This window comes from Humulus lupulus, chromosome 4, assembly GCF_963169125.1.
Source record: "Humulus lupulus chromosome 4, drHumLupu1.1, whole genome shotgun sequence".
In the NCBI taxonomy this organism is placed as follows: Eukaryota; Viridiplantae; Streptophyta; class Magnoliopsida; order Rosales; family Cannabaceae; genus Humulus; species Humulus lupulus.
In genome coordinates this window covers 103,780,223-103,807,756 of record NC_084796.1, presented here as the reverse complement: position 1 = coordinate 103,807,756, position 27,534 = coordinate 103,780,223, and the positions used below count along the sequence as shown (strand labels likewise).

Sequence of the window (27,534 nt, the reverse complement as noted above, 5' to 3'; positions counted from 1 at the left end):
GGTCAAAACGGGTAATCGGCCAAAATATAGTGTTCAAATAATCGATCTATCTATTCTTATTTTTAACCTTTTGACAAAACGCAAGGTCTAAAAGTTAATTTAAAAAAAAATAAAATAATCAAATAGGTAATCGGCCAAAATAACCCTTTTACAAAACATAAATTTTCTTATACATAATTTAGACTTTTTATTAATTATTAAATAAAAACACATGTATAACAAACAATTTAAACTTTGTTTTCGGCACTTTGCTTATTCAGAATTTCTCGAAAACCTGCAGGATGTTTGCTATACAATGAACACCATCATGAAAATAAAATTTATGGTCAAGACACCCTTACGTGTTCATATTCATATAAGGAGTATGTTGTACGCAAATGTGAAAAAGAAATTCCTACCACACAATCACTTAAAAAATATTTTAAAATATATAATTTTTAATTATTACAAAAAAATTGCACGAACAAAAATTATGTATAATTTTTTTTTTAATACAAAAGAGATAGAAGAAATATTTTTTTTTTAAAAAATGAAATTATTTAATATTTTTAAAACATTTAAAATTTTTAGCCTAGTCCTAATTAAGTATGGAGGAGAGTTTCCCGGCCTTCCAATAGAAAATCTAACTTGCCCGGCAATCTAAAACCCTAAGAAGGGGTTTAACGGTCTTCTACATCTCTAATGGCGGTTCAGAGTTCCAGTTCAATCGAAGCTCAAGCTTTATCCACCAGCATTACTCGCAATTATTTCTTCAGTCAGTAAAAGCTTTTAATACTGTCTAAAACCTTTTACTGTTCAAATTTGTCTTCAGCAGGCAGTTTCATATGTTTTATTCTTTCTCTTTTGACACAACGATTATAGTATGGAGAGAGTTTATTTGGGGAGCCATTGCTGGGGCTTTTGGGGAAGGGATGATGCATCCCATTGACACCATTAAGACTCGTATTCAAAGTCAGGCTATTCTTAGTGGAACTCAGGTACAAAATTATAATTACAACTCTTTTTTTTTTTTTTGTTCTGAGCTTGGAAAATGAAAGTGTGCTTACAAATGATATGTTTCTCTTAATATGTTGCAGAACCAAAAGGGCATACCTCAAATGATCAGAACAATCTGGGTTGCAGATGGATCTAGGGGTAACTAAATATTTTTCTTTATCATTTTTTTGTCCTCTTTACAATTTAATAATTTTGTCGTGGCATGTTAGTTGTAACTATGATGTGTATAAGCCAGCCACCAATCACCATCATATGGTATCAACATTTGATATTAGATTTCTATTAAGGACGCGTAAAAGAATGTCTTAATATGATCATGTGAGTAGGAGTTTGAACTAAAAAAAAATTGTTTCAAGACTTTGTATGGTGGTAAGTTTACAAGATTGCTTGCTAGTCTTGAACTAACAATTGTTGTAGGTTTTTATAGAGGTATAACTCCTGGAATCACTGGGTCTCTTGCAACGGGAGCAACATATTTTGGCGTGATAGAGTCTACCAAAAAGTGGATTGAAGAATCACATCCAAGCCTTGGTGGTCACCGGGCCCATTTCATTGCTGGAGCTGTTGGTAAGTTGCCCCTTCTAGTTCTTCCAACAACTCTTCTTCAGTTTCTTCTAGCATTATAGATATGGTTGCCCAATGACATCAAACAAAGGGTTTCTATTTTTTATTTAATGACATTGTAATCATGGAACTAGGTGCTTTAATGACATTACTTAACTGAATTTGTTTGTTGCAAAGGGTGCTTTCAAGTTACATTTTCCTTAGGTATTTGAGTTTCCTAATGCAATTTTTGAATGAGTAGACAAGCAGTCTTCATATTCTTTTCTTTTGTGTGGCTGCATACACTGATTCCTAGTTAAAGGCTAGCTCTAAATTCTTTGTTTTATTGCTGTTCTACAAAACATGGTGCAAAGGTTGTGAACTTGAGTATTTGTGCTTCAGCAGCCATCAACACCTCAAGGGACTCATAATTTTATCTTCTTTTCTTATGCATTTCAGGAGATACACTGGGTTCTTTTGTGTATGTTCCGTGTGAAGTGATGAAGCAACGCATGCAGATTCAGGGTACAAGGGCATCATGGAGCTCTGTTATGATGAAGGACACTTTTGCTAGGAAGCCCAGTCTCCAAATGTATGGTTACTATACAGGAATATTCCATGCTGGCAGCTCGATATGGAAAGAACAGGGACTAAAGGGATTATATGCAGGGTATCTCTTGAACTCAACTTTATAGTCTTTGTTTGGTATAATATTTTTCCAATAGAAAGCATGCTGGAAGAGGGAAGAAGCTAATATAGGAATAAAAGGCATGAATATTATGTTGCTTCTCCCTGTTTCTTCTGTAGGTTTTTCATAATCTACTATGACTAAAGAAAAGCTCTTTCTCTATTTTATGTATACTTTTACCATCAATATTGGCATGAGTAATATAAAAATTAAGAATTATTGAGGCCCATTTTCCTGTTTTTATTATTTGGATTTCTCTGAATTTTGTTGAATTCAATGCCAGTATACTGTGAAACAAGTTTGAGTCATAATGAAAAAGCATTCAGTTTAATGGGACTAATGAGTCACTATAAGTACTGTAAAATTTTCTGTTTTGCCTGCTCAAGCATTTGCATAGATCATACAATGCACATGCAGACATGCTGCGAGCTGCAGACCTGTATTTTCTTGCATTATTGATTTTGTTTCTTTGATAGATTCTGGTCTACTCTTGCAAGAGATGTTCCATTTGCTGGCCTTATGGTACGTAATTGCTTCAATTACTTTTTCCTTTGCTACCAATTTCTTTGATAATTAAATCTTGCTATAACTTTCTTTAGATTATTATTATTATTTATTTATTTATTATTTTTTTTTTTTATCAAAAGAAGAATTTTATTCCACTCAAAAAGAGCAAACCAACAAACAACCTGATCACATATTACAAATAAAATCAAACTTAAACTGATCACTTTTAGATAGTTTCCTCCTATCCAATAACAAAATTCTAGCTTTAACAGCTTGTTTTATCAACCCATCAATATGAGAAAGTAAGAATACTTTTCCTTAAAAAATGCACATATTTCTATTCCACCAGATATAGTAAACAGTAGCAGCCATGGTTGCTGTGGTGATGGCTGAAATCACTGCGTGCTTCCTCTTGGTGTTCACCCATTGAAGCCAATCTGCATGACTTGTTGGCCAAATCTCAATGCCGGCCACGCCTGAACCTGCCTAATAACTTTCCTTGAGTAAAGACAGTCAAAGAAGAGATGTTCATGACATTCCCTACCAGAACCACAAACAGAGCAATCCAAAGAATCTACAACAACTTGCCGAATACTCAAAATATATATAGTTAACAGATGATGATTTATAGCTTGCCAAAGAATGAATCTATGTTTAGGCATTGCCAATCTACACCAAACTACTCCATAACTATCACTCTTAGCAAAGTGGGAAAGGAATTTATCATAGATTTTACTAATCCGAAATTTACCACTAGTACCAGCTGCTAAGATGTCATCTCGAGTGAAACTGTCTTTGAGATGAACCAGTTTTCTCCAATACCAACTCACATCCGCCTTCACCACATAGTCCCAGAAATCCTGGTTCTTTAAATAGATTGCATTTATCCATTTCACCCAAAGAACATCTTGTTTCATTGACAGAGCCCAAACATATTTAGCCATTGAAGCTTTATTATATTTACTCCCTTCTCGGAATCCCAGACCACCATAGTTCTTGGGCTTACAAACAAACTCCCGAGAAGCATAGTGTAATTTACTAGTGTTTCCTTTTCCACCCCACAGGAATATTCTGCAGATTTTGTCAATTTCCTTAACAACCTTTTGAGCAAGATAAAAATACTCATCCAATAACTTGTGATGCCAAGCAAGACAGAGTGAATGAGTTGAGCTCGCCCTGCAAAAGGCAAATGCCTGCTCGCCCAACTATGCAACTTTAAATGAAGCTTGGTAATAATATGAACATAGTCAGCCTCTTTCCATTTAATTGGTCTCAATGTGACTCCCAAATACTTAAGCGGAAATTTTTCCTCTTCGAAGTTAACCATAGCAGCTATACATTGTTTCTCCGATTCTTTATCTCCCCCATAATAAATATGGGATTTGGACTGATTAGCTATCAAGCCCGAGCATTTGCTAAAATCATCAAAGGCCTCCTTGAGAACCTTAATAGCCTTGCTATCCCCTTTGCAAAAAATAATACGATCATCAGCAAAGCACAAACTCACCAAGCCCAGGCGCTTACCCAGGCGCTTACCCAGGCACTTACATAAAGGATGAAATCTAAAATCAGCCGAACAAGTAGCTTGGAGCAGCAACCTTGTAAGGAACTCCATAACCAGGACAGAGCAATGGTGAAATCGGGTCACTTTGTCGCAACCCATTTTTTCCATCAAAACTACCTTGGACTCTTCCATTCATAATTAGAGAATAAGAGGAACCCCTTAAACAAATCATTATCCAATCTATGAATTTTGAAGGAAAACAGTAAGCTTTAAGGAGGTCCTCCAAAAAATTTCAATCAATGGTATTGTTATTCCCAAAATTTGAAAATGATGATGTAGCAATAGAAATGACAAGTGGCAAGGAATGGTTGGGTGACCTGGCTCAGGAGTAACCCAGTAGACCGATGAAGAATTTTGATTGGCTTGAGAAGTGTCATGACCGACCAGGCATGACCTTGTCCGATCAGTCACGTGTTTGTCTGCCCAGGCATGACCTTGTCCGACCAGTCACGTGTTTGTCTGCCCAGGAATGATCCTGCCTGCCCAGGCATGACTTTGTTCAACCAGGCATGAACTTGGCCGATCGGTCATGGCCATGTCCGACCAGCTAAGTGCACGTCTGCCCAGCTAAGTGCATGTCTGCCGAGTCAAGTGCATGACTGCCCAGTAAAGGTGTGGCCGACCAGACTGAAAGTGATATGGATCAACTAGATAGAGCAGGACTACGTCAAGATTCCCAGAAACGGCTTCAACAAGAATCGGTCTTGGCATACGAGGGAATCTCTTATTTATCCTACAAATTTAGTGTACTGTTACATTTTGAATATTGTTGTAATTTAAATATAATGAGAATAATAAAATATCCCGATGATGGGGATATCATCTGTACGATCCTAAGCCTATAAATACAAGGCTTATGGCATCATAAATAAGACTTTTGGAATTTTGAACTTTTGATCTGAATTTTCTAGAGAGAGAGTACTTGTATTTGAGAGAATTCTTGTATTCTGGTAATCTACACTGAAGAAACTCAGTTGACTCAGGTTCATCTGATCTTAAGTGTAGATATATAATCATAACTCTAAGTGGATTAGGCTATTACCATCACATTGGGGCTGAACCACTATAAAATCGTCTGTCATTTATTTTCTCTTGAAGGTTTTATCGTTTTTGACGTTCTCACGTCGTTGGCCAAAAATGCGGTAAACATTTTGGTGCTTTCATTGAGAGCCCGAAGAGGAAGACAGACGGTCCTTGAAGTATTATGGCGCCTAAGAACACCAATGCGGCCTCCAAGAAGACAGGCTCCTCTAAAGAGCCTGCCAGATCAGAAGGTCCTAGCCTTCAAGATCGTGAATCTGAGCCTAGAGTCGTGCTCGAAGATGTAACCCCAGAGGTTGAAGAGCTCCAGGAAGCCATGAGCGCCTTCCAGGAGGAGTTGGCACAGTTCAACGCCAGACAGGAGGCGTTTGCTGAAGAAATGGCTAGGCAGAATGCCGCATTCGAGCAGCAAAGACGGGAAATGGACGCCAGGAGTGAGGAGATCCGGCGACAGCAGGAGGAGGCCGATAGGCGACATCGCGAGGCTGCACTCGCTCTGGAGGCAGCTATGTAGCTGACCCGGGCCAATGCCCAAGCTGCACCTGGAGTGGCAGCCACCCCAGGAGCAAGGACCACAAAAGCTGGTCGTAAGAACACTGATAGACCCCACTCTCGCGGACCAAGCAGGGGTGGTAGTAACCCACTTGGTTGTGAGGAAGATGGAGTTCGGTCGGACACTGCCTCAACTCAAAGGGGGAACTCCAGAACCCCCTCAAGGAGCCACCGATCAGAGACTTCCAGGTCAGGAAGTCATAAGTCAGGTAGCAAGAAAACACCTCCTGAGCAGGAGCACAATAGAGCTCCTCGAGGTAAAGAAACTTCCCACTTCAAAGATGGGCATGGGCGTGATGAAGCTGACAGTCATCACACTGACCAGTCGAAGGAGAAGAATAATGATAACCATCGAGGAGGAAAAGATCGCCCAGCTCAGACAGGAAGGCCACCACTGCATCCCAACCAGCGCAGTGGCAAGGAGCATGTTCCACCCAGCAAACCTTCCGAGAAGACTCGGAGTACGGTATTCGATCGATTGGGAAAGCACACTACTCAAAAGGATCTAAGGGACGTCATTGCTGATAGATTAAGGACCGTCCCGGTCGAAGGGCAAGAGCCAATCCGACCTACCAGTTGAGTAGAAATACTTGATGATGGTTTGCCGGATAGGAACGCCCGACCAGGCGGTCCCGAAAATGAGTCCCTAGCAGTGGCCCCAGGCATCCAAGCCCAGCTTGATGCCTTGGCAGCAGCAGTTCAGAGTCTGTCAAAACGACCATCTGCGATTGATCCGGTAGACCACAGGTGTAACGCCCTACTACCTTAGAGTCGTTACTAAGTGAGGTTAAAATGTGCAATCAACTCGTTAAATGAGGTTTTTAAAACAAAAGTGTGATTAAGTGAAAATTCTAGGCTGTAATCTTTTAAAAGTACTCTATTTCATTAAAAGTCCGAGAGTTTAACATTCGGATCCCATAACTCAGTTTATAAAATATTTACAACTCAAAGCAAGATTATAAGTATTTAACCATCAAAATTAGGGTTTATACAGCCATTTCTCAAAAATGTCCCCAACCAAGACAGTCGGGCAGACCGAACATGTATGTGCTGCCCCCACGCTCTCCGTACTCATGGCTGGTTGACTTTCTCTTTGCCCTTACCTTCAACACAGAGCACCCATGAGCCGAAGCCCAGCAAGAAAACTCAAACAGTACATAGCACATGCATAAAATACAGTCAATACAGCAAGAATCTAACACATATACGGCCATGCCGTCCCAGAAGCGTTACCAAAGCCTGGGATCCCGATCCACACCGTATGGATATCCCATGTATTCACTGGGGTCTCACCCTAGCCACAAGCACTCCATGTGCTAAGTGGTATTCCCGGCCCCACTGCCGTTCTCGACCTTCACCATTCTCGGCCTTTCGCCGTTCCCGGCCCCTCGCCGTTCGTTCTGCTTTTACCACACTAAGCATTCTCAAATAACAACCAAATATACAATCATTCATATTTAGCTATATCCTAACAATGATACAATTTAGGGCCGCGCCCAGCAACAATTCAATGGGCTCAAGCCCTGCAACACGGGTGCTACAGTTCTCTTACCTGTATCCCGAGCTTTCCAATGCACCAAGATCACAAGCACGGTCCTCTATCCCGAGCCCTTCCGAAAACCTAGTCACAACACATGAAACACCCTTTAATGCTAACCAATCCAAAACCACTTTCCGGGGCTAGTCCCACACTCTCGGAACTCCCAAATCCCTAAAACAATATATCGAAGACATCCCCCGAACCCCTGGAGCAAAGGCCCAAAATTGCAAAATCTTGTGTTTTGAAAATGGCCTAGCGCCGCGGCTGAAAATAGCCTAGCGCTGCGGCGCTGCCCTAGAGGGCCGCGACGCCCAGCAAGTCAGAGAGCTTCCCCTGCCCAGAATCAGCCTCGCGCCGCGGCACCCAAGAACAGGGCCGCGACGCTCCTTCGCGAACCCAGAAATCTGGGTTTTTCCCATGCATTTCCCCGAGCCAAAACCATTCCAAATCATCCCAAACTCATACCTAAGCCCCATAACCAACTCAAAACCCCAAATAGACCATTCAACAACCTAAAAACATCACAATCTAGCTCAATTACACAGCCACTCCCAAAATTCATACTTAAGTTTCAGATTTCAAACACTTAAACCAAAACTTGAGAGAAGTGCAAACCAGACCTCTAAATTCTTAAACCATAACGGTTATGGGTTTTCAAACATGTTTAATACTCTTACCTCAATCACAAATTCAACTTGAGCTCCCTCCAATCCAAGCTTTAAACCGAATTCCCCCTTGAAAAACCAGCTGAATTCTCATGCAAAACAATCCATGGCTATCTTTCAATTCTTTCCAAAATCAAGTTCAAAACTTAACAAAAACAGAGACTAAATCCTTACTTCAGTGTAAACCTTGATCTGTGTTTGATTCCACACCCTTAAGCCCTTCACTAGCCTCAAAGAACACAGCTCACCTCCTCTTCCACTTTGCCTTCTAAGTTCTTAATTCTCCCTTTTCTTTTTTGATTTCTCTAGCCTTCCAAATCATAATTTCAGTCATACCTAGCATAAAGGATCGTGTATATCCATTTTCCTCAGCCAAAGCTATCCAAACCACTGCCAAAAAACCATCCTATCCCTCCACTAATATTCCTTCCTAACTAAACCTCAAGGGCACTCGTCCTTTTACTTACATTACAATTATACCATTTCTCCATCAAAATCTGTTACTCTTAGCGGTTACTAACAGTTACACAAGTTACCATATTACCAGTTACCATTATCTCTTAAGAACTAAATTACAAAATCCCCGAAATACCCCTAGGCTCCTCCCGAGTCGGGTATAAAATCCCGTTGTGACTTTTGAGTTATCTAGCTCTCTAGGACCGTTTCGGCACGTGCATCATATTAATATCACCACATCCACGTGGTACAAATCACATAATATAATTATCACATTTATGCCCTCAACGGGCTAAAATTACCAATTTACCCTTATCATGCAAACGGGGCCCGCATGCATATTTATACTACCTAAACATGTATTCTAATCACATATTCATTTAAATTCACATATTATCATATTAATTCACTTATTGCCCTCCAGACACGCTAACCAAGGTCCTAAACCTTATTAGCAACTTAGGGTGTTACAATTATCCCCTCCTTACAAGAATTTCGTCCTCGAAATTACCTGAACAACTCGGGATGCCGCTCCCGCATCTCGGACTCAAGCTCCCACGTCGCCTCCTCAACCTTGCTGTTCCTCCACAGCACTTTAACCAAGGCGATGGTCTTGCTCCGCAAGACTTTGTCCTTCCTATCAAGAATCTGAACAGGCTTCTCCTCGTATGACAAATCCTGATCCAACTCCAAATTCTCATAGCTCAACACATGGGTAGTATCTGATACATATTTCCGGAGCATAGACAAATGAAACACGTCGTGAACTCCTGATAGAGCTGGAGGCATCGCTAACCGGTAAGCTACCTCACCAACTCGTTCCAGAACTTCAAAGGGACCAACAAATCTGGGACTCAGCTTGCCCCGAACACCGAATCGTTTCACTCCTCTTAGGGGTGAAACCCTGAGGAACACATGATCGCTGACCTGAAACTCCACACTCCTGCGTCTCAGATCCGAGTAACTCTTCTGACCACTCTGGGAGGCAAGCATACGAGCTCTAATATTCTCAATTGCCTTATTGGTCCTCTGAACCATTTCAGGACCTAGATATCTTCTCTCCCCTGTCTCGTCCCAGTGTATCGGTGACCTGCTCTTTCTCCCATACAGCATCTCATACGGAGCCACTCCGATAGTCGCTTGGTAACTATTATTGTACGAGAACTCAATCAATGGGAGATACTTACTCCAAGATCCCCCAAAATCTAACACACAGGCCCGAAGCATATCTTCCAGTATCTGAATCGTCCTCGCAGACTGCCCATCTGTCTGAGGATGATAGGTGGTACTAAACCGTAGCTGTGTGCCCATTGCTTTCTGCAGGCTCTCCCAAAACTTGGAGGTGAAGGTGGGGTCTTTGTTGGACACTATCGACCTCGGAGCCCCATGAAGTCGAACAATTTCCTTTACATAAAGCTCAGCATATTGCTTCACAGTATAAGTTATTCTCACAGGTAAAAAGTGGGCGGACTTAGTATACCTGTCTACAATCACCCACACCGAATCATGCTGACCCACGGTCTTCGGTAACCCAACCACAAAGTCCATCGCAATATCCTCTCATTTCCACTCAGGAATCCCTAGAGGCTGCAACAACCCTGCTGGCCTCTGATGTTCAGCCTTAATCTGCTGACAAGTTAGGCACCTTGCCACATAGTCCACCACATCCCTCTTCATGCTTGACCACCAATATAAAACTTTCAAGTCTTGGTACATCTTCGTAGTACCCGGGTGTAAAGAGTAGGGAGTGGTGTGAGCCTCATCTAGAATCTCCCGTCGAATAACTGGATCAGTCGGAACACAAATCCGTCCCTTGTACCTCAGTAGGCCCATCTCCGAGATAGAGAAGTCCTTAGTCGTTCCAGCCAGGACATTCTCCCTACACTCAACTAACTGGGGATCCTTTCCCTGTGCTAACTTAATCCTCTCAAGGAGCGTGGACTGGAGAGTTATGTTGGCTTACCTACCAACCACTAACTCAATACATGCCCTGGCCATCTCCTCAGCCAGTCTGTCTGATACCTGCCTCGAACCATACAACTGACCTGGGCCCTTCTGGCTCAGCGCATCAGCCACAACATTAGCCTTTCCAGGATGATATAAGATGTCACAATCGTAATCCTTTACCAACTTTAGCCACCTCCTCTGGCGCATATTCAGATCTTTCTGGGTAAAGAAATACTTTAAACTTTTGTGATCAGTGTATATCTCGCACTTTTCACCATACAGATAATGCCTCCACACCTTAAGCGCGAATACCACCGCAGCCAACTCTAGGTCATGTGTGGGATACCTCTGCTCATACTCCTTTAACTGCCTTGATGCATAAGCTATTACTTTCCCAGCTTGCATCAACACACCTCCCAAACCTTGTCTAGAAGCGTCACAGTAAACTACAGACTTCTCATTCTCTGTCGGCAGACTCAACACTGGTGCAGTAATCAACCGTTGCTTTAACTTCTTAAAGCTATTCTCACACCGATCTGTCCACACGTACTTAGTCTTCTTTCTTGTCAACTCTGTCAATGGAGTAGCAATTCTGGAGAATCCCTCCACAAACCGTCGGTAGTACCCTGCTAAACCAAGAAAACTTCTGACTTAGGAACGCTACTCGGTCTAGGCCAATCTCTCACTGCCTCTATCTTACTTGTGTCAACCAGTATCCCCTCCTTACTAACGATATGGCCCAAGAATGTCACTTGCGGTAACCAGAACTCGCACTTGCTAAACTTAGCATACAGTTTATGCTCTCTCAACCGCTGCAATACCAGGCGCAGATGATGCTCATGCTCTGTCTCTGACCGGGAGTATACTAGTATATCGTCAATAAACACAATTACAAACTTATCTAGGTAATCCTTGAAAATTCTATTCATCATGTCCATGAAAGCTGCTGGGGCATTGGTTAATCCAAAGGATATAACCAGAAATTCATAATGCCCGTACCTTGTCCGAAAAGCTGTCTTCGGTATGTCCTCCTCCTTAATTCTCAACTGATGATAGCCTGACCGAAGATCGATCTTTGAAAACACCATATTCCCTTGAAGCTGATCAAATAGATCATCAATCCTAGGCAGTGGATACTTGTTATTAACGGTCAGCTTATTCAACTCCCTGTAGTCAATGCACATCCTAAGCGACCCATACTTCTTCTTAACAAACAACACTGGAGCACCTCATGGCGAGAAACTCGGTCTGATGAACCCCAAATCCAATAGCTCCTGTAACTGAATCTTCAGTTCTTTTAACTCTGCTGGAGCCATTCTGTAGGGTGCCCTAGAAACTGGCTCCACCCCCGGTGCCAACTCTATGACGAATTCAATCTCCCGCTGTGGTGGCAACCCCGGCAAGTCTGCTGGAAATAAGTCTGGAAACTCACATACTAATCTGGTTTCATTCGGTCCCGCTGCCACCACCTTAGAAGTATCTACAACACTCGCCAGGAATCCTATGCAGCCTTCCTGCATCAGGTCTAGCCTTCAGTGCTGAAATCATAGGCACTCGCGGTCCATTTACTGTCCCCACAAATACAAAAGGTACCTCACCTTCCGGTTCGAAAGTCACCATATGCCGGTTGCAATCAATCGTTGCTCCATACCTCATTAACCAATCCATCCCTAATATCATATCAAAATCATCCATATCTAGTTCAACCAGATCAACAAACAGTTCCCTACCATCTATCTCTACTGGTAATGCTCTAACCCATCTCCTAGAGACTACCAGTTCTCCTGTTGGCAACAAAGTCTGAAAATTCCTAGCATATACAATACTAGGTCTTCAAAGCTGGTCTATCACCCTAGCAGATACAAATGAGTGGGTAGCCCCTGAATCAATCAATGCAATATACAAAGAATTAGCGCTAGAGATCTGACCTGTCACAATTGAAGGACTAGCCTCCGCCTCAGTCTGACTCAAAGCGAATACCCTGGCAGGAGCGAGACTGTCTCCCTACTTTGGCTCTTCCTTCTTAGCTTGTGGACAGTCCTTCTTTAGATGGTTGGCACTCCCATAGATAAAACATGCCCTAATCCGGCACTCACCCTGATGTCGTCGCCTGCACCGAGGACACACTTGAAAACTCCTCCAGTTGTCACCACTGCCCTGACGGCCACCAGCAGAACCTCGCACTCTCCTATCAGAACTAGGAGGAGTAAATGAATCAAGTAGGAGATGAGTAAAAGAGATATGAACAAGTTCTGTCGCTTCCATGGAGACAGGTCACGACACGAATGAGTGCAATCATCTCAAAAATGAGATAGAGTTTCTCCTCCGGTCGGGGAAGCTAAAGAAGTATTGAGCAGAAAAGACCCAGGGAGAGGGAAGTAACAACAATCCTGGGTTCAAGCGGCAATGATCCCCACCTTTGCAACCTGAACCTGTGGACTTCACACTAGATACCATATGTGGAGGTCCACATCTTGCTGGAGATAGCAATAAGGCGAGGGAGAGGTATGCTCGCACCCTTCGTCATGAGTTGGATGCAGCATCAACATCCGAAGTTATGACGGTGGAGGAGCGACCACCGAAGAACCCAAGATACGAAAGTGAGTCCCTCACTTTCACTGAAGAAGATGCTCGACACGTGAGGTATCCTCACAATGACCCTCTTGTTGTGATAGTCCAAATTGCCAATATGAAGGTGAAGAGATGTCTGGTCGACACAGGGAGTTCTGTGAACATTATTTATAAGTCATCATTCGAGAGGATGAAGCATCTATCAATGACTTGAAGCCGTGCTCTCAAGTCATTTATTGGTTCACTGGAGAAGGATTGTCACCAGCTGGAACTATCAAGTTGCCAGTTACGACGAGGGAGGCTTCCAAACATGAGACAGTAATGACTGAGTTTTTTTATTGTTGACTGCCCGTCCACCTACAATGTGGTTATTGGTCGACCACTGCTCACAAACTTACATGCGGCGGTCTCAATCTGGCACCTTTCCATGAAGTTCCCGACTAGTGCGGGCATAGGCTGCGTCTAAGGAGACCAGAGGGAGGCTAGGGAGTGCTATAATGCCTCAGTAGCTAAAGCAAGGAAGGGGGCCAAAGAGAGCAACATGATTGTATGTGCTGAGAGAGAGGAGGTGGACGAGATGGATGTTGACCTGAGTTTTGCAGTTGTAACCGATCGAGAAGAGATGTTAGAGGAGTTTGGCCAAGAGAGCATTCTTGGTTTAAAAGAGCAGAAAACCCCATCCGGTGATGAAGTCACCAAATAGGGCGTTGCCCAAAGCGAGGGAAGGGACTTTGATCCTCGCTTTGGGGATTATGAAAGTGATGTGGGACCGTCTGAGGAGTTAGAGGAGGTCCTTATAGATAAGAATGACTCGACGAGAGGGGTCAAAATTGGAAAAAAAGTTGAAAGCAGAGGTAAGAGCACAACTGATAGAATTCTTGCGAAGGAATCAAGATGTCTTCGCCTGGTCTCACAAGGATATGGTGGGTATCTCGCCAACTGTGATCAACCACGTGCTCAATGTGGATGAAAGCTATCCAGCATTGCAGCAGAAGAGGAGGTTGCTTGACAAGGATCGAGCAAAAACTCTCGAGGAGGAAGTAGAGCGGTTAAAGGAGAATGGGTTTATCAGGGAAGCATACTACCTTGCCTGGGTTTCAAACCCAGTGTTGGTGCCCAAACCCAATGGGAAGTGGAGGACTTGCGTAGATTTTACTGATTTGAACAAAGCATGCCCAAAGGATTGCTTTCCTTTGCCAATAATAGACCAGTTGGTAGATGCTACGTCTAGTCATGAGACATTGTCTTTCATGGATGCATATTCGGGATACAACCAGATCAGCATGCATCCTCTTGATGAAGAGCATACCAGCTTCCGAACAGATATAGGGCTATACTGCTACAGGGTCATGCCCTTTGGGTTGAAGAATGCAGGAGCTACCTACCAGTGTTTTGTAAATGATATGTTCCGTGACTTAATCGGCAATGGAGGTGTACGTAGACGATATGCTGGTAAAATCAAAGGAAGTTGAAGGGCATGTGCAAGACTTGGAGGAGTGTTTTGCAATACTGAGAAAGTACAGCATGAAGTTAAACCTCCTCAAGTGCTCATTTGGAGTGGGTTATGGAAAATTTCTTGGGTTTATTGTGAACTCCCGAGGAATAGAAGCAAACTCAGAAAAGATAAAGGCTCTCATAGAAATGAAGTTTCCGGCCAGAATTAAGGATGTGCAAAGCTTGACTGGGCGGATTGCAGCTCTAAGCAGGTTTGTCTCTAAATCAACGGACAAGTGTGTCCCGTTTTTTAACCTGCTTAGAGGAAACAAGAAGTTTGAGTGGACGGTAGAATGTGAGCAAGCTTTCCAAGCCATAAAGGAACATTTGGCCCAACCTCCTGTTCTTTCGAAGCCCGTTGATAGAGAAGACCTCTTTATATACCTAGCAGTCATGGAGCACGCTGTTAGTGCTGTCCTAGTACGAGAAGAGGATAGAGTGCAGCACCCGGTGTACTATGTCAGCAAACGGCTGATAGGAGCAGAATCCCGGTATCCCATGATCGAGAAGTTGGCTTATTGCTTGGTACTTGCATCACGAAAATTGCGGTCGTACTTTCAGGCACACCTCATTAAAGTCCTAACTGACCAGCCTCTACGCCAAGTCTTACAGAAGCCGGAGTCGTCTGGTCGGCTACTTAAATGGGCAGTTGAGTTGGGCCAATTTGAAATCAAGTACCAACCGAGGTCTGCTATTAAGGGTCAGGCTTTGGCAGATTTCATTGCTAACTGTACCGGGATCGCTGATGTTCCCGACCAGCAAGAGCGTGTCATTGAGCAGAAAGATGAACTTCCTACTTGGCAACTTTTTATTGATGGGTCGTCGAATGAGCATCATTCGGGAGCTGGGATTATATTAGTCACACCAGAGAAGCACCGAATTCATTGTGCACTGAGGTTCAGATTCAATGCTTCTAATAATGAGGCAGAGTATGAAGCCCTCCTAGCAGGCTTGCGCTTGGCTAGAGATGTGCGTGCCCGGTCGGTGGAAGTGAACAGCGATTCTCAATTGGTGGTCTACCAAGTCTTGGGGGAATATCAGGCAAGGGGCCTACGTATGGTGGCATACTTAAATAAGACCAAGGATCTGCTAGCACAATTCGAGGAGTACACCATCAAGTTGGTACCACGGGAGCAGAACTCTAACGCAGATGCTCTAGCAAAGCTAGCTAGTGCAAAAGATGCCGAAACTCTGAACATAGTACCGGTGGAATACCTGGCAGAGCCAAGCATTAATGAACAAGAAGCCATACCTATCACAATAGCTGACACTTGGATGACACCCATCATTGCTTACCTTGAGCAAGGAACCCTCCCAGATGATCGAAATGAAGCAAGGAAGATTATGAGGCAAGCTGCTAGGTACACTATGATGGATGGAGTCTTGTATAGAAGAGGGTGCTCTTTGCCTCTACTCAGGTGCATAACACCCGACCAGTCAAAAAATTTATTAGCTGAAGTGCACGAAGGGTTCTGTGGAGATCATGCTGGGGCAGAGTCTATCTAAAAAGATTTTGCGGCAATGATTTTTCTGGTCTACAATGAACGAGGATTCTATGGAGTATGTGAAGAAGTGTGATAAGTGCCAGAGATTTTCTAAAGTGCCCAGGGCGCTTCTGAATGTCTTAAAGCAAATGCAGAGCCCATAGCCTTTTGCAGTGTGGGGTATTGATCTGATCGGGAAATTGCCCAAAGGAAAAGGAGGAGTGCAGTTTGCAGTGGTTGCAGTGGATTATTTCACTAAGTGGACTGAGGCCGACCCACTAGCCACGACCACCTCAAAGAAAGTGTTGGACTTTGTGGTTAAGAATATAATATGTCGCTATGGTCTGCCCAAGAAGATAGTGTCTGACAACGACACCCAATTCGACAGTGACATATTTACCGATTTCTGCACTCGACATGGCATCACAAAAAGTTTCTCCTCGGTGGCCCATCCACAAGCCAATGAGCAGGTTGAAGCCGTAAACAAAACTCTGAAGGACACTCTGAAAGTGTCTGGAGCGAGCTAAGGGTGCTTGGGTGGAAGAATTGCCAGAAATCCTTTGGTCATACAGGACTACTGCCCGGACAAACTGGTCATACCCCATTTTCCTTGGCATATGGGTATGAAGCCATGTTACCTGTGGAAGTAGACCCACCATCTCATCGAAGGACCATGTACAACCAGGAGGAGAATCATCAATTGCTAGCAGAATCTTTGGATTTCCTCGAGGAGAGACGAGAGAAGGCAAGCCTGAGAGTTGCTGCTCATCAGCAAAAAGTGGCGCGCTATTTCAATTTCAAAGTCCGAGATCGAAAGTTCCAGGTCGGAGATTTGGTCCTCAGAAAGGTGTTCGTCAGAGACCCGGCAGTTGTCGTACTAGGACCAAACTGGGAAGGACCGTATCAAATTGAGCAAGTCTTGCCACCCGACACCTACAAGCTTGCTCGGTTAAATGGAGAGCTGATCAGGAACTACTGGAATGGCGAGCACTCAAGGAAATATTATCAATAAATACTGCTTACAGAGTAGTAGCTTTGTATCAAGTGCTTAACTTGTTATTTAAGATTGTTTGTGAACTGACTATTTGCTAACCAGTCATGTTATTTTGAACAATGTTATTTTGTTTGAGACTCGTTATTAGACACGTTTTGTCATTTATTTTTACGAGTAATAAAAGAGATCACGCGCAACGTGGTTGAATCTTGCTACAAATTTTGCATATGTGTTGATTATTCTTGCTTGGCAGTGTTCAACTGTCATTACAGTTTAAACAAAAAAGGTCTTCTAAAAATAAATATACATATATACCGGGCAGTGTTCAATTGGTCGGTATCCATCAGATGAATGACCAACGTTTAAATAGTTGCATGTTTTTGCAGTGGTTAACTGCTGAAATATGTTGGTATATTCTATGTGTTTCACGAGTAGTAACTGTTCGGACAAATTCGGCCAAGTAGCAAGTGATCAAGGATTTTTCAACCCTCAATCACTTGGGGGGCACATAGGGTATACTGGCGTGCACTTCAACACAGGCAATAAGAGCACGAGCAAAAATATCTGTTTTTAGGCTGACTTGTAAATTTTTGAAGTCCAAAAAGGCCATTAAGCTAACTTGTTTGACAAAGCTTAAGTAACTTGGAATTTTTAAAATTTTAAGTTAGAAGCAGAAATTCGTGTGATAATAAATGTTATGCTCATAAAATGTTAGAGCAATAAGAGCGTGAGAAAGTATATTTAGTATGGACTTATGAAATGTTTAGAATTTCTAAGTTAGAAAACTAAGTACTCATGTGAAAATAAATGGCATACAGAGACTTTACCATTCACAATAAACTTGTAATGTTTTAAGTGTAAAAAGACTTAAATGTTTCAAGTTAGCTAAAAAAGAAAAGTAAAGTGCAAATGCCAAACAACTCGATCATACGAGCAAAAGTGTATATAACAAAAAACAAAATAAAGTATGATAGAAGGCTGGTAGGATAACAACTTGTCTGGTCGGGCAGAAGCTTCATTGGTAGATGAGAGATCACTGGTCGGCTCTAGTAGGTTGATCAACCCCCTCCTCGGCATCAACTGCTCCCTCCGGTCGGAATGATAGCGTAGGGGAAGCAGATATAGTGCTGGCAGGATTAGCAGCTTCCTCAGCAGCCCTGACCTCACATTTGGCGAGCTCCTCTGCCTTAATCTCCTCGGTGAGAAAGTCGAGGTTGAGAGGCTTGTTTAGCTTCCACACCTGATAAAAACAATTGAAGCAGATCTCCTCGTAGCAAGTCAGATCAATTTCCTTCTCCTGCTTCAGCTCCTCATTCTCACGAATTAGTCCCTCGTTCTCGCGAGCTAACCCCTCGTTCTCACGAGTCAGTCTGTCTAGCCGATCAGTCAGTGACTTGTTGGCTTGGGTTAGTTGGTCATTCCCATCAGCCAACCCCTTAAGAGACTCCTCTTGCTCAGCCACAGTCTTCTCTGACCGCTCCAACTTGGATTGAAAAGCATCCACCTTAGCTTGAGCCTCCACTAGTTGATCATTTAAGACCTTGATCAACTCCTTGTAGTTGACTGATCGGTGCTGGGCATGACAGATGGTCATGAGTGTGCATGAAAAACAAAAGGTTACTACGAAGTATGTACATAAGTAACAAACTATCTTGTGGTAGAGCACTTACATTCGCCAACTGAGCAATCCCTCTCTGTAAGACGATATCAACACTGAGTCGAGGGAAGGATTCAAAGCCTTGAATCGTTGAAGCGTCGTGGAGGGTCTAATCAACTGCCCCCTCCCAGTGGTACTAGCAGTGCGTAGTGCCTCGCTCGGGCCGGTCGGACGAGGGGGGGTTAGGCTCGCTGAAGGAGGAAGCGAGGAAGGGGTCAATTGCAGGATCGTAACTAACCCCTCAGGTTGTCTCCCTTGGCTGGGCGGCATTGTCCTCGGGACCTTGCTCGAGGAGTGGAGCCACTTCCTTCTCTAGACTTCCTCTTTGGGGCAGGAGGAGCGCTGCAGTGCCTGAACATCTCTGGATCTGCAAAAGAGGAAAACACAAGATTTGTTAGAAAAAAAAAATATAAAGCAATATGTGGATCAGTAGATTACTACAACAGTTCTATTAATCTCATATCACCAAGTTATCAAACATATTGCTATGACTACTAGACCTGAGTTGAGCATCTGACCGAGGAAGTCGTCCTCGTCATCGGATGATAAGCTGAGGTCCATCTCAGGCTGGATGGCCTTTCCCTTCCTGGACTGGGCGGGAATAGCAGGACTGCGTTGATACTCAGGCTGAGGTTCCCTAATGACGAGATTGCCTGGTCTACAGGAGTGAGGAGATGGCCCAGGAGAAAACTGGTCAGTCACCACCTCAGTCCCGGCGTTGGACTGATCGGTCGCATTATTCTCCTCAGTGGTACTCTCCACTGTAATGTTTTGATTACATGGAAGCAGGCCCACCATCTGAAGGTTGTCTACAGTAACCAAAATTTTCACGTCCTTCTCCTCAATACACATGTTAGCCAACTCCTTTGCTCGCTTGAACATCTCTTGAGTGGGCAAGGGTTGCTTGAATGGACCCGCATGTGTAAAAGCCAAGTTGTTGGCTTTGATGTCTGATGTGAGGAAATACTCTGTGTAGTATTTCCCGGGGTTCGACTTGTGTGTGATACCACAAAGGTATTTAACTCCCTTTTGCCTGTGAAAGAGGTGGAAAAAACTCGTGTTCTTATGGTTTGGGTTAGTCCTGAAGTCGAACAAGTAATGTACCTCATGAGGAGTAGGCTCATCCCAGCCTTGCAGATAGTAGAGAATGTACAGCGCAGACAACGCCTGAATCCCGTTCGGAGCGATCTAGAAATGGGAGACGTTGAAATAATCCGCTACAGACCGGAAAAAAGTGTGTAGCGGGATTGTCGCTCCTGCGTAGATATGGTGCCTGGACCAGGCACAGTATGGTCTGCCGGGCCTGTTGGCTCTCTGGTGAGGGCGCGGACATATCACGTTCACCCCACTCAAACCCAAGGCTTGGATGTGTTTATCGAACATCCCGGGATTGAGTTTTGTAGGCTTGGCAGTGAACCAGGAAGGTGTTTCTTCTCCTTCCTTCCTTGGTTTTTGGACGGCCAAGTGTTGGACCTCGGTGGCAAACTCCTGGGTGATTCGTCTCCGAGTCTTGCTTGATTTTGACACCTGAAGAGGTGGTCTCGAAGAAGCTGCAGTGTGGGCCTCACTGCGTTCCACCACTTTTTGCACCGCTCTTCATGCAACTTGTGGATCTTGGTCCTGGGGGAGTCTATTGGAATTCTTCACCCTCATGGTCGACTGTTTAGCTTGTTGAAGAAACTGCTCTTCGTGGAGAAAGTACAAAGCTGAACGGGGAAGGATCTGCTTGAAGCGGCGGAGGCGATCCTCAGGAGTGCGACTGGTGGAAGACTTTGATGAGGAATTGCTACTTTGAGGGGTCTCGATTGACTGCGGGATAGACGTATCGGAGTCCGTGTGGTTGTCACCTCCCCTATAGTCAAAGCGATTCATCTACAAAAAATAAAAAATGGGGAGGTGAGTAACCATACAGATAAAATTCAACAAGAACAAAATTTATTTTTCTACTTAGAAAAATTTATCTAAGTAGTAAAAATATAGCATGCATGGGAAAAAAAATAAATTTTGTGCCTAAAAGTACCTAAAGTGCCTAAGAAGTGTCCGTGTGTGCGTGCCTAAGGGGCTGTCCAAGGAGCCCGTGTTGTGGCCGAGCGGATGCCCATGTCCGAGGAGCCAAGCATCATGCCTGGTCCGATCGGGTGCGTCTGGGCAGCTGCCTGTGTGCGTCCGAGCGGATGTCCGAGTGGTGCGCCTGGGTGCCAAGGAGCTGCCTATGTGCGTCCGAGCATTGTGCCTGATGTTCGAAGAGTTGGCCAAACGTGTCCGAGTGGTACGCCTGGTCCGATCGGACACTTGATGTCCGAGAGGCCTAGTCCAAAATTTGATGCTAGCATCCGGCGGATGCTAGCTTGAGTCCGAGGAGTTCATGTGTGGTCCGATCGGACCACACTTTTATAAAAAAAAAAAAAGAAGCATATGGCCAAACGGCCATACCCCAAATATCACCACAAACCCATTCCGAAAAGACAAAAGCCTAAAATCCCTAACACAAACATATTTTCTCATCCAAAACACACAACTACAAGATCAAAAAGGGGAAATTGAAAAGTTTTTCAATGTTCTTTAAACCACATATGCCATCAAAAACCCTAAAACCCATGTTCATGATTTAGGTTAAAATGACCTATTTTTCTTTAAATTCCTATGAAATTGAAGATAATATTGGGTTACCCATAATCTAAACAACATCAAAACAGCCACCAAACACATTATATCTCCAACATTCATGGGCAAATTCAAGAAAAATCCCCTATAGAGTTTCGGCCACTACATGTTTTTTTCATGAAATTTTTGGAAAAAATAACACAAGTAAAGATGGAAGAGAAGACTTACCCAACTTTGAAGAGTCCTTGATTTCCTTGGAGAATGCTTGAAGAGATGCGAAGCTCCTCCTTGAAAGCTTATGAACTTTCAGCCAAGAGAAGAGAGGTTGAGGGGTTTTGGCCAAGGGAGGAAGAAAAAGATGAAGGGTTTTTGCAATCTGATTTTTTTTTGTGTGTGTGTGGGAATGTGTAAGTGTAGGGGTCTATTTAAAGGAAAAAAGCGGGAGTTACCACTTATTTTTGGACCCTTGAGATTCCCGGGATATTTTTTCTCCCCACGATTATGAGCAGTTATTTGCAGTGATCGTGGTCTGTGGAGTTGTGGTCTGCTGCATGGCGGGAAGATGAACAGTTATTTTTTTTTTTATATAGTGCCGTCAGCTGTGGAGAAAAAAGTTTATTATGTGAGCTATCATATAATAAACTTGGGAGACAAATGTTATTCCCAAAATTTGAAAATGATGATGTGCCAATAGAAATGACAAGTGGCAAGGAATGGTTGGGTGACCTGGCTTAGGAGTAACCCAGTAGACCGATAAAGAATTTTGACTGGCATAAGAAGTGTCATGACCGACCAGGCATGACCTTGTCCGACTAGTCACGTGTTTGTCTGCCCAGGCATGACCTTGTCCGATCAGTCACGTGTTTGTCTGCCAAGGCATGACCTTATCTGCCCAGGAATGACCTTGTCTGCCCAGGAATGACCTTGCCTGCCCAAGCATGACCTTGCTTGCCCAGGCATGACTTTGTCCGACCAGGCATGAACTTGGCCGATCGGTCATGGCCATGTCCGACTAGCTAAGTGCACGTCTGCCTAGCTAAGTGCATGTCTGCCCAGTCAAGTGCATGACTGCCCAGTAAAAGTGTGGCCGACCAGACTGAAGGTGATATGGATCAACTAGATAAAGCAGGACTACGTCAAGATTCACAGAAACGGCTTCAACAAGAATCGGTCTTGGCATACGCGGGAATCTCTCATTTATCCCACAAATTTAGCGTACTGTTACATTTTGAATATTGTTGTAATTTAAATATAATGAGAATAATAAAATATCCCGATGATGGGGATATCATCTGTACGATCCTAAGCCTATAAATACAAGGCTTATGGCATCATAAAGAGGAATTTTGGAATTTTGAACTTTTGATCTGAATTTTCTAGAGAGAGAGAGTACTTGTATTTGAGAGAATTCTTGTATTCTGGTAATCTACATTGAATAAACTCAGTTGACTCAGGTTCATCTAATCTTGAGTGTAGATATATAATCATAACTCTAAGTGGATTAGGCTATTACCATCACATTGGGGCTGAACCACTATAAAATCGTCTGTCATTTATTTTCTCTTGAAGGTTTTATCGTTTTTGACGTTCTCACGTCGTTGGCCAAAAACGCGGTCAACAGGTATCATAGGCTTTACTAAGATCAATCTTCATAAGACATCTCGGGGAAATACCTTTCCTGTTATATCCCTTAAGCAAGTTTTGAAGAATAAGAATGTTATGGGCAATGGATCTATTTTTGATGAAGGCCTTGATTACAATTAACAATCTTTGGGAGAACCAGGGAGAGTCTAGTACAGAGCATTTTGGAAATGCATTTGTAAAGAGTGTTGCAACAGGCAATCGACCTATAGTCCAATGCTTTAGATGGCTTGTCCCCCTTTGGAATCAGAGACAACATAGTTTTGTTAAGTTGGGAAGGAATCTTCCCTGTCTCAAAGTAATTTAAAACAGCGTTAGATATATCCCTTCCAATGTTAGACCACATCACTTTGAAGAACTTGGCTACAAAACCATTTGGCCCAGGGCTCTTCAAATCATGGATATTGAACAGGGCCTGCTTCACATCCTGGCACGTAAACGGTTTAATTAAGCTGAGTTGTTGAGATAAATCGAGCTTTTCGCCAAATTTCATGCAACTTAGTCTAATCTTGGCTTGGGGAGAGCTGGAACTGCCCATAATGCCTCTAAAGTAAGAAAGATAATGATTGACAACATCCTCAAAATCATCAAACCAAGGTACCTCGAGTGGAAACACACCAGGCTATTCGATTTTCTTCTTTTCTCTTCTTGATGCTAGCATGAAAGTAGGCAAAATTTTCATCACCAAATTGCAACCAAGTAATTTTACTACGTTGTCTTAGAAAACTTTCAAGCATCTTAGACCGAAATTTAAGATTCTCAAAGGCAATCCTATCCTCATGAAGAAGCCGAGACGAGGAAGACTCATGCTGACGCTTCTCTTGAATTAGCTGATAATGATTTTTAGCAAGGTCAAATGATTGTTGAACATCACCAATGACTCCCTTGTTGAAATCCTTTAAAACTCTTCTCAGACGATTCAATTTAACCATGATCCCGAAAAGACCCGAACCCCTTCCAGGCAGATTCCAATTTTGAAGCACAGTCTCTCGAAATAGCTCATGCTTTGTCCAACAATTGTCAAATCGGAAAGGCTAGTAGCCCAGAATCCCTTGCTTCAGACTTTTGATCAAGCAAAAACAATGATTTGAAATATGCTCCCAATGGAAGAAAGCTTCAGCTTGAGGGTGCAGTCCAACCAAGTTTCGTTTTTAAAGACTGTCAATTTTCGAGTAAATGCGATCCCCTTTTTCACGTTTATTACACCAAGTAAAAACTGAACCAGTGCTTTTCAATTCATCAACCCAACCATTTGCAAGCCAACTAACCGAATCCTCAATATCAGCATGAGAAATAGCACAACCTCTTATTCTATCCATCCCATCAAAAACAACATTGAAATCTCACAAAATTAACCAAGGTTTGACGGGAAAGAATAGAGTTTCGCCCGTAGACTACTGTGAGACAGAAATCATGATGCATTCCAACCTGTCTAACCACACATTGCAGAAATTAAGCATTCTCCTCCAAAATATCAATCTTCACATAAGTATTCAGCCAACAAAGGAGGATTCTCCCTTCTATTGTAGAGCCAGTATGAAAGTTCGAGCCAGTAAACATAGTCTTCATCATATCAACAACTTTATTTCCATGCATTTTTGTCTCTAAGAGCATACAAATAACAACCTTATTCATTTTGCAGTCTTCTAACTCCCTCTTGCTTATTCTTTTTATTAAGACCCCTAATGTTCCAACACAGCAGATTGCAACACTCCATAAGAAGAAACTTTAGCAGCATCTCCACCATCCTCCCTAGCCTAAGCATAAGGAGCTAGGGTAGTGGTATGACTCTTACTTCGGCTTCCTTTCCGTTTTGGAGTTTCCCAAACACCCCCTAGCTCCTCCACATCCCCATGATTCCTCTGTTGTAGTTGATTCCCTACGTCTTGTTCTTCAGTAACCCCAACAACTGATGTAGCAGGACCAACCAAACCTCCTGTTGCATCGCAAGTAGGAACTGAGACCGACATCGGAACCTCCCCCTTAGCTTTTTGTCGCCGAACCTGTTTTTGCACCTTCCTACAACTCCCACCATCATGCCCATAACCTCCACATTTAGCACATTTAATAGGCAGCCACTCAAATTCAATCGGACCTCTATAAGTTGCCCCCATTCATTCATGAAGATAATAGAGCTAGAAATTGAATTAAAAATTTCCATATCAATAAGCACTCGAGCAAATTTTATCAACGACCTATCTTTAGTAAATTTATCAATCATTATATGCTTTATGGTGCTGACCAAAGCACTGAGGCAATTGGTATCCTAGTATTGCAGTCCTAAACCTTGCAAGAGAACCCAAACTGGAACTGAACTAAGGGGAATCGAAATCAGTAGTCCAAGGCCTCAAAATGACAGGTTTGCGATCAAAGTGAATCCCTCTTGCTTCAAGAACAAGGTCACGCGTTACTTCATCGTGAAACTTCACAATTGTAACTCCTGACTTCACCCTCACAACCTTTTCCACACCATAATTTCCCCAAATCCTTCGAACAAATCCCTCAAAAACAGTGAGAGGAGGATTTGCCCCCCAAACCCAACAAACCAACGTTGTGTTCCAATATTCTGATTCAATTTCAACCTCATTCAAATCCAGTTGAGCAATGAGTTTACCTTCCTTAGCAGTCAGAGGTTGGTAGTGGAGTTTCATCCCCACGTTACCAACCGTGGTATCAAGCTTCGCCCAGTGCGCCTTGGACTGTGACTGAAACCTATGTGTAGAACCATCTCTAGGTTGACAGCCTGACTGGATCGAAGCCAGCGCCTCATCGCGTTTAACTCTGTCGATAGCCTCAGGCTCGTCGTTCAGGGAAGAGAAATCACCATCCATTGCATCCATGAAATCGATCTGAGCTTCATCCTCTGGAAGTTGATCCGTGACTTCGAATTTTTGGCTTGAAGGGGGCTCTTGCAAGGGCAGCCTAGAAACGGGCTTCTGACCAGATTTCTTATGCTTCACCATGGAGAGAGCGAAAGACCAGCCTCACCCCCTTGAATTTTGTTTCTTGCTTAATATTTATTATTATTATTGTTATTGTTATTGTTGTTATTTTGTTATCTTATATTTAACTAGGGATAATTGTGGCATAAGTACCCAATGTTTGGGTTTTGTACGCGGCATAGATCCAATGTTTATTTTTAGTGGCAAAAGTACTCAAAGTTAGTAAAACTGTAATTCCGTCAGTCTTCTCCGTTAGGCAGACACGTGTCACGTTTTTATTGGTCCAAATCATAATTATTTTTAAACATTGGGTACTTATGCCGCGTACAAAACCCAAACATTGGGTACTTATGCCGCAAATATCCCTAATATATTATTGAGTTGGACCAATCACGAAGTGACACGTGTTGGTCCAGTCATCACGAAACGGAACCTAACGGAGGAGGCTGACGGAATTACAGTTTTACTGACTTTAGATACTTTTGTCACTAAAAATAAACATTGGGTCTATGCCGCGTACAAAACCCAAACATTGGGTACTTATGCCGCAACTATTTCAGTAAATTGATTATTAGTCTATTCACTTTGCAGGTTATGTTTTATGAATCCTTGAAAGACATGACTGAGTATGGGAAGCAAAGATGGAATATCAATTCAAACTGCCATGTTAATAGTTCTATGGAGGGGCTTGTATTAGGAGGATTTGCTGGTGGTATGTTTTCTGGGTAGCATTTAGTATTTTACAAAGGCTTCTTGTAGTTCTATAACATTAAAGAACAATTCATAGCTTTGTAACATTGTGCAGGTTTTAGTGCATATCTCACTACTCCCCTAGATGTCATCAAGACAAGATTACAAGTACAGGGATCAACTTTAAGGTATCCTTCTACAAAATTTTGTACAGAAGTAGCTTATAGATGAGAAAAGCATTTCCTGTTGCCCATTTGTTTTTAGGGAGTTTTGTCTTTGCCCTGGTTTTCTTCAATGAACATAACAGTTGGTTTCCATTCATGACTAAATAAATGATGAAATAACTTATTCGATTTTCATGAAGTTTTCAGGTATAAGGGTTGGTCAGACGCGATTTGTCGAGTTTGGAAGGCAGAAGGTCTGAAGGGTATGTTCAGAGGAAGTATCCCCAGAATTACATGGTATGTTCCAGCTTCTGCTCTCACATTCATGACTGTAGAGTTTCTCAGAGGCCACTTTAACGAAGGAGAGAATGTAAAAGAGGTAGCCTCATCAGTAGACAAAACAGTATCTTCTTTGCCCGGGGTGGCTTAGAGAAGAGACTATATTAGAATTAGGTCAACGACCCACAAATTTTGATTCGAAATGGGGAATTGTATTATACATTCATACGAGGCTCATTATATTTGCACCCAAACTTTGATTAAAAATTAATATATAATATATATTTTTCTCAACTTGTACTCATATTTTTTTAAAAAAATTTCTGTCATATTCTAAAAAATACACATAAATAATATATATTTTAAAATTTTAAATAAAAAAATTAAAACAAAAAAATATATAAAAACTTGTTAAAGTAGCGGTTTTTTTTTTTAAGTTATACATTATTATTTTTTTAAATTATGAAAATAAGATAAAATAAAATTATTAAAAAAAATTAAAGAATGTCAAAAAA

General features: G+C 42.6%; 1 protein-coding gene across 2 annotated transcripts; it reads left to right on the top strand.

The window, feature by feature from the left end:
* The first annotated feature begins 592 nt into the window (after positions 1 to 592).
* LOC133830684 (uncharacterized) lies at positions 593 to 27,313 on the top strand. 2 transcript variants are annotated; one of them, XM_062260721.1, is made up of 9 exons: positions 593 to 754; positions 862 to 977; positions 1,077 to 1,134; positions 1,414 to 1,563; positions 1,999 to 2,209; positions 2,704 to 2,749; positions 26,478 to 26,598; positions 26,692 to 26,764; positions 26,941 to 27,088. In XM_062260721.1, the coding sequence occupies exons 1-9, from the start codon at positions 682 to 684 to the stop codon at positions 26,951 to 26,953; spliced, it is 861 nt and encodes a 286-aa protein (XP_062116705.1). In that variant the 5' UTR covers positions 593 to 681; the 3' UTR covers positions 26,954 to 27,088. The 2 variants fall into 2 exon arrangements, with proteins under 2 accessions (XP_062116705.1, XP_062116704.1); XM_062260720.1 differs by having other exon boundaries at positions 594 to 754; positions 26,948 to 27,313.
* Positions 27,314 to 27,534: the final 221 nt, after the last annotated feature.

Coding starts and splice junctions, on each gene's coding strand:
- LOC133830684 (XM_062260720.1), top strand. CDS start 682: ATGGCGGTTCAGAGTTCCAGTTCAATCGAAGCTCAAGCTTTATCCACC. Junction 1,564..1,998: donor TTTCATTGCTGGAGCTGTTG/GTAAGTTGCCCC, acceptor TATGCATTTCAG/GAGATACACTGGGTTCTTTT. Junction 2,210..2,703: donor CTAAAGGGATTATATGCAGG/GTATCTCTTGAA, acceptor TTTCTTTGATAG/ATTCTGGTCTACTCTTGCAA.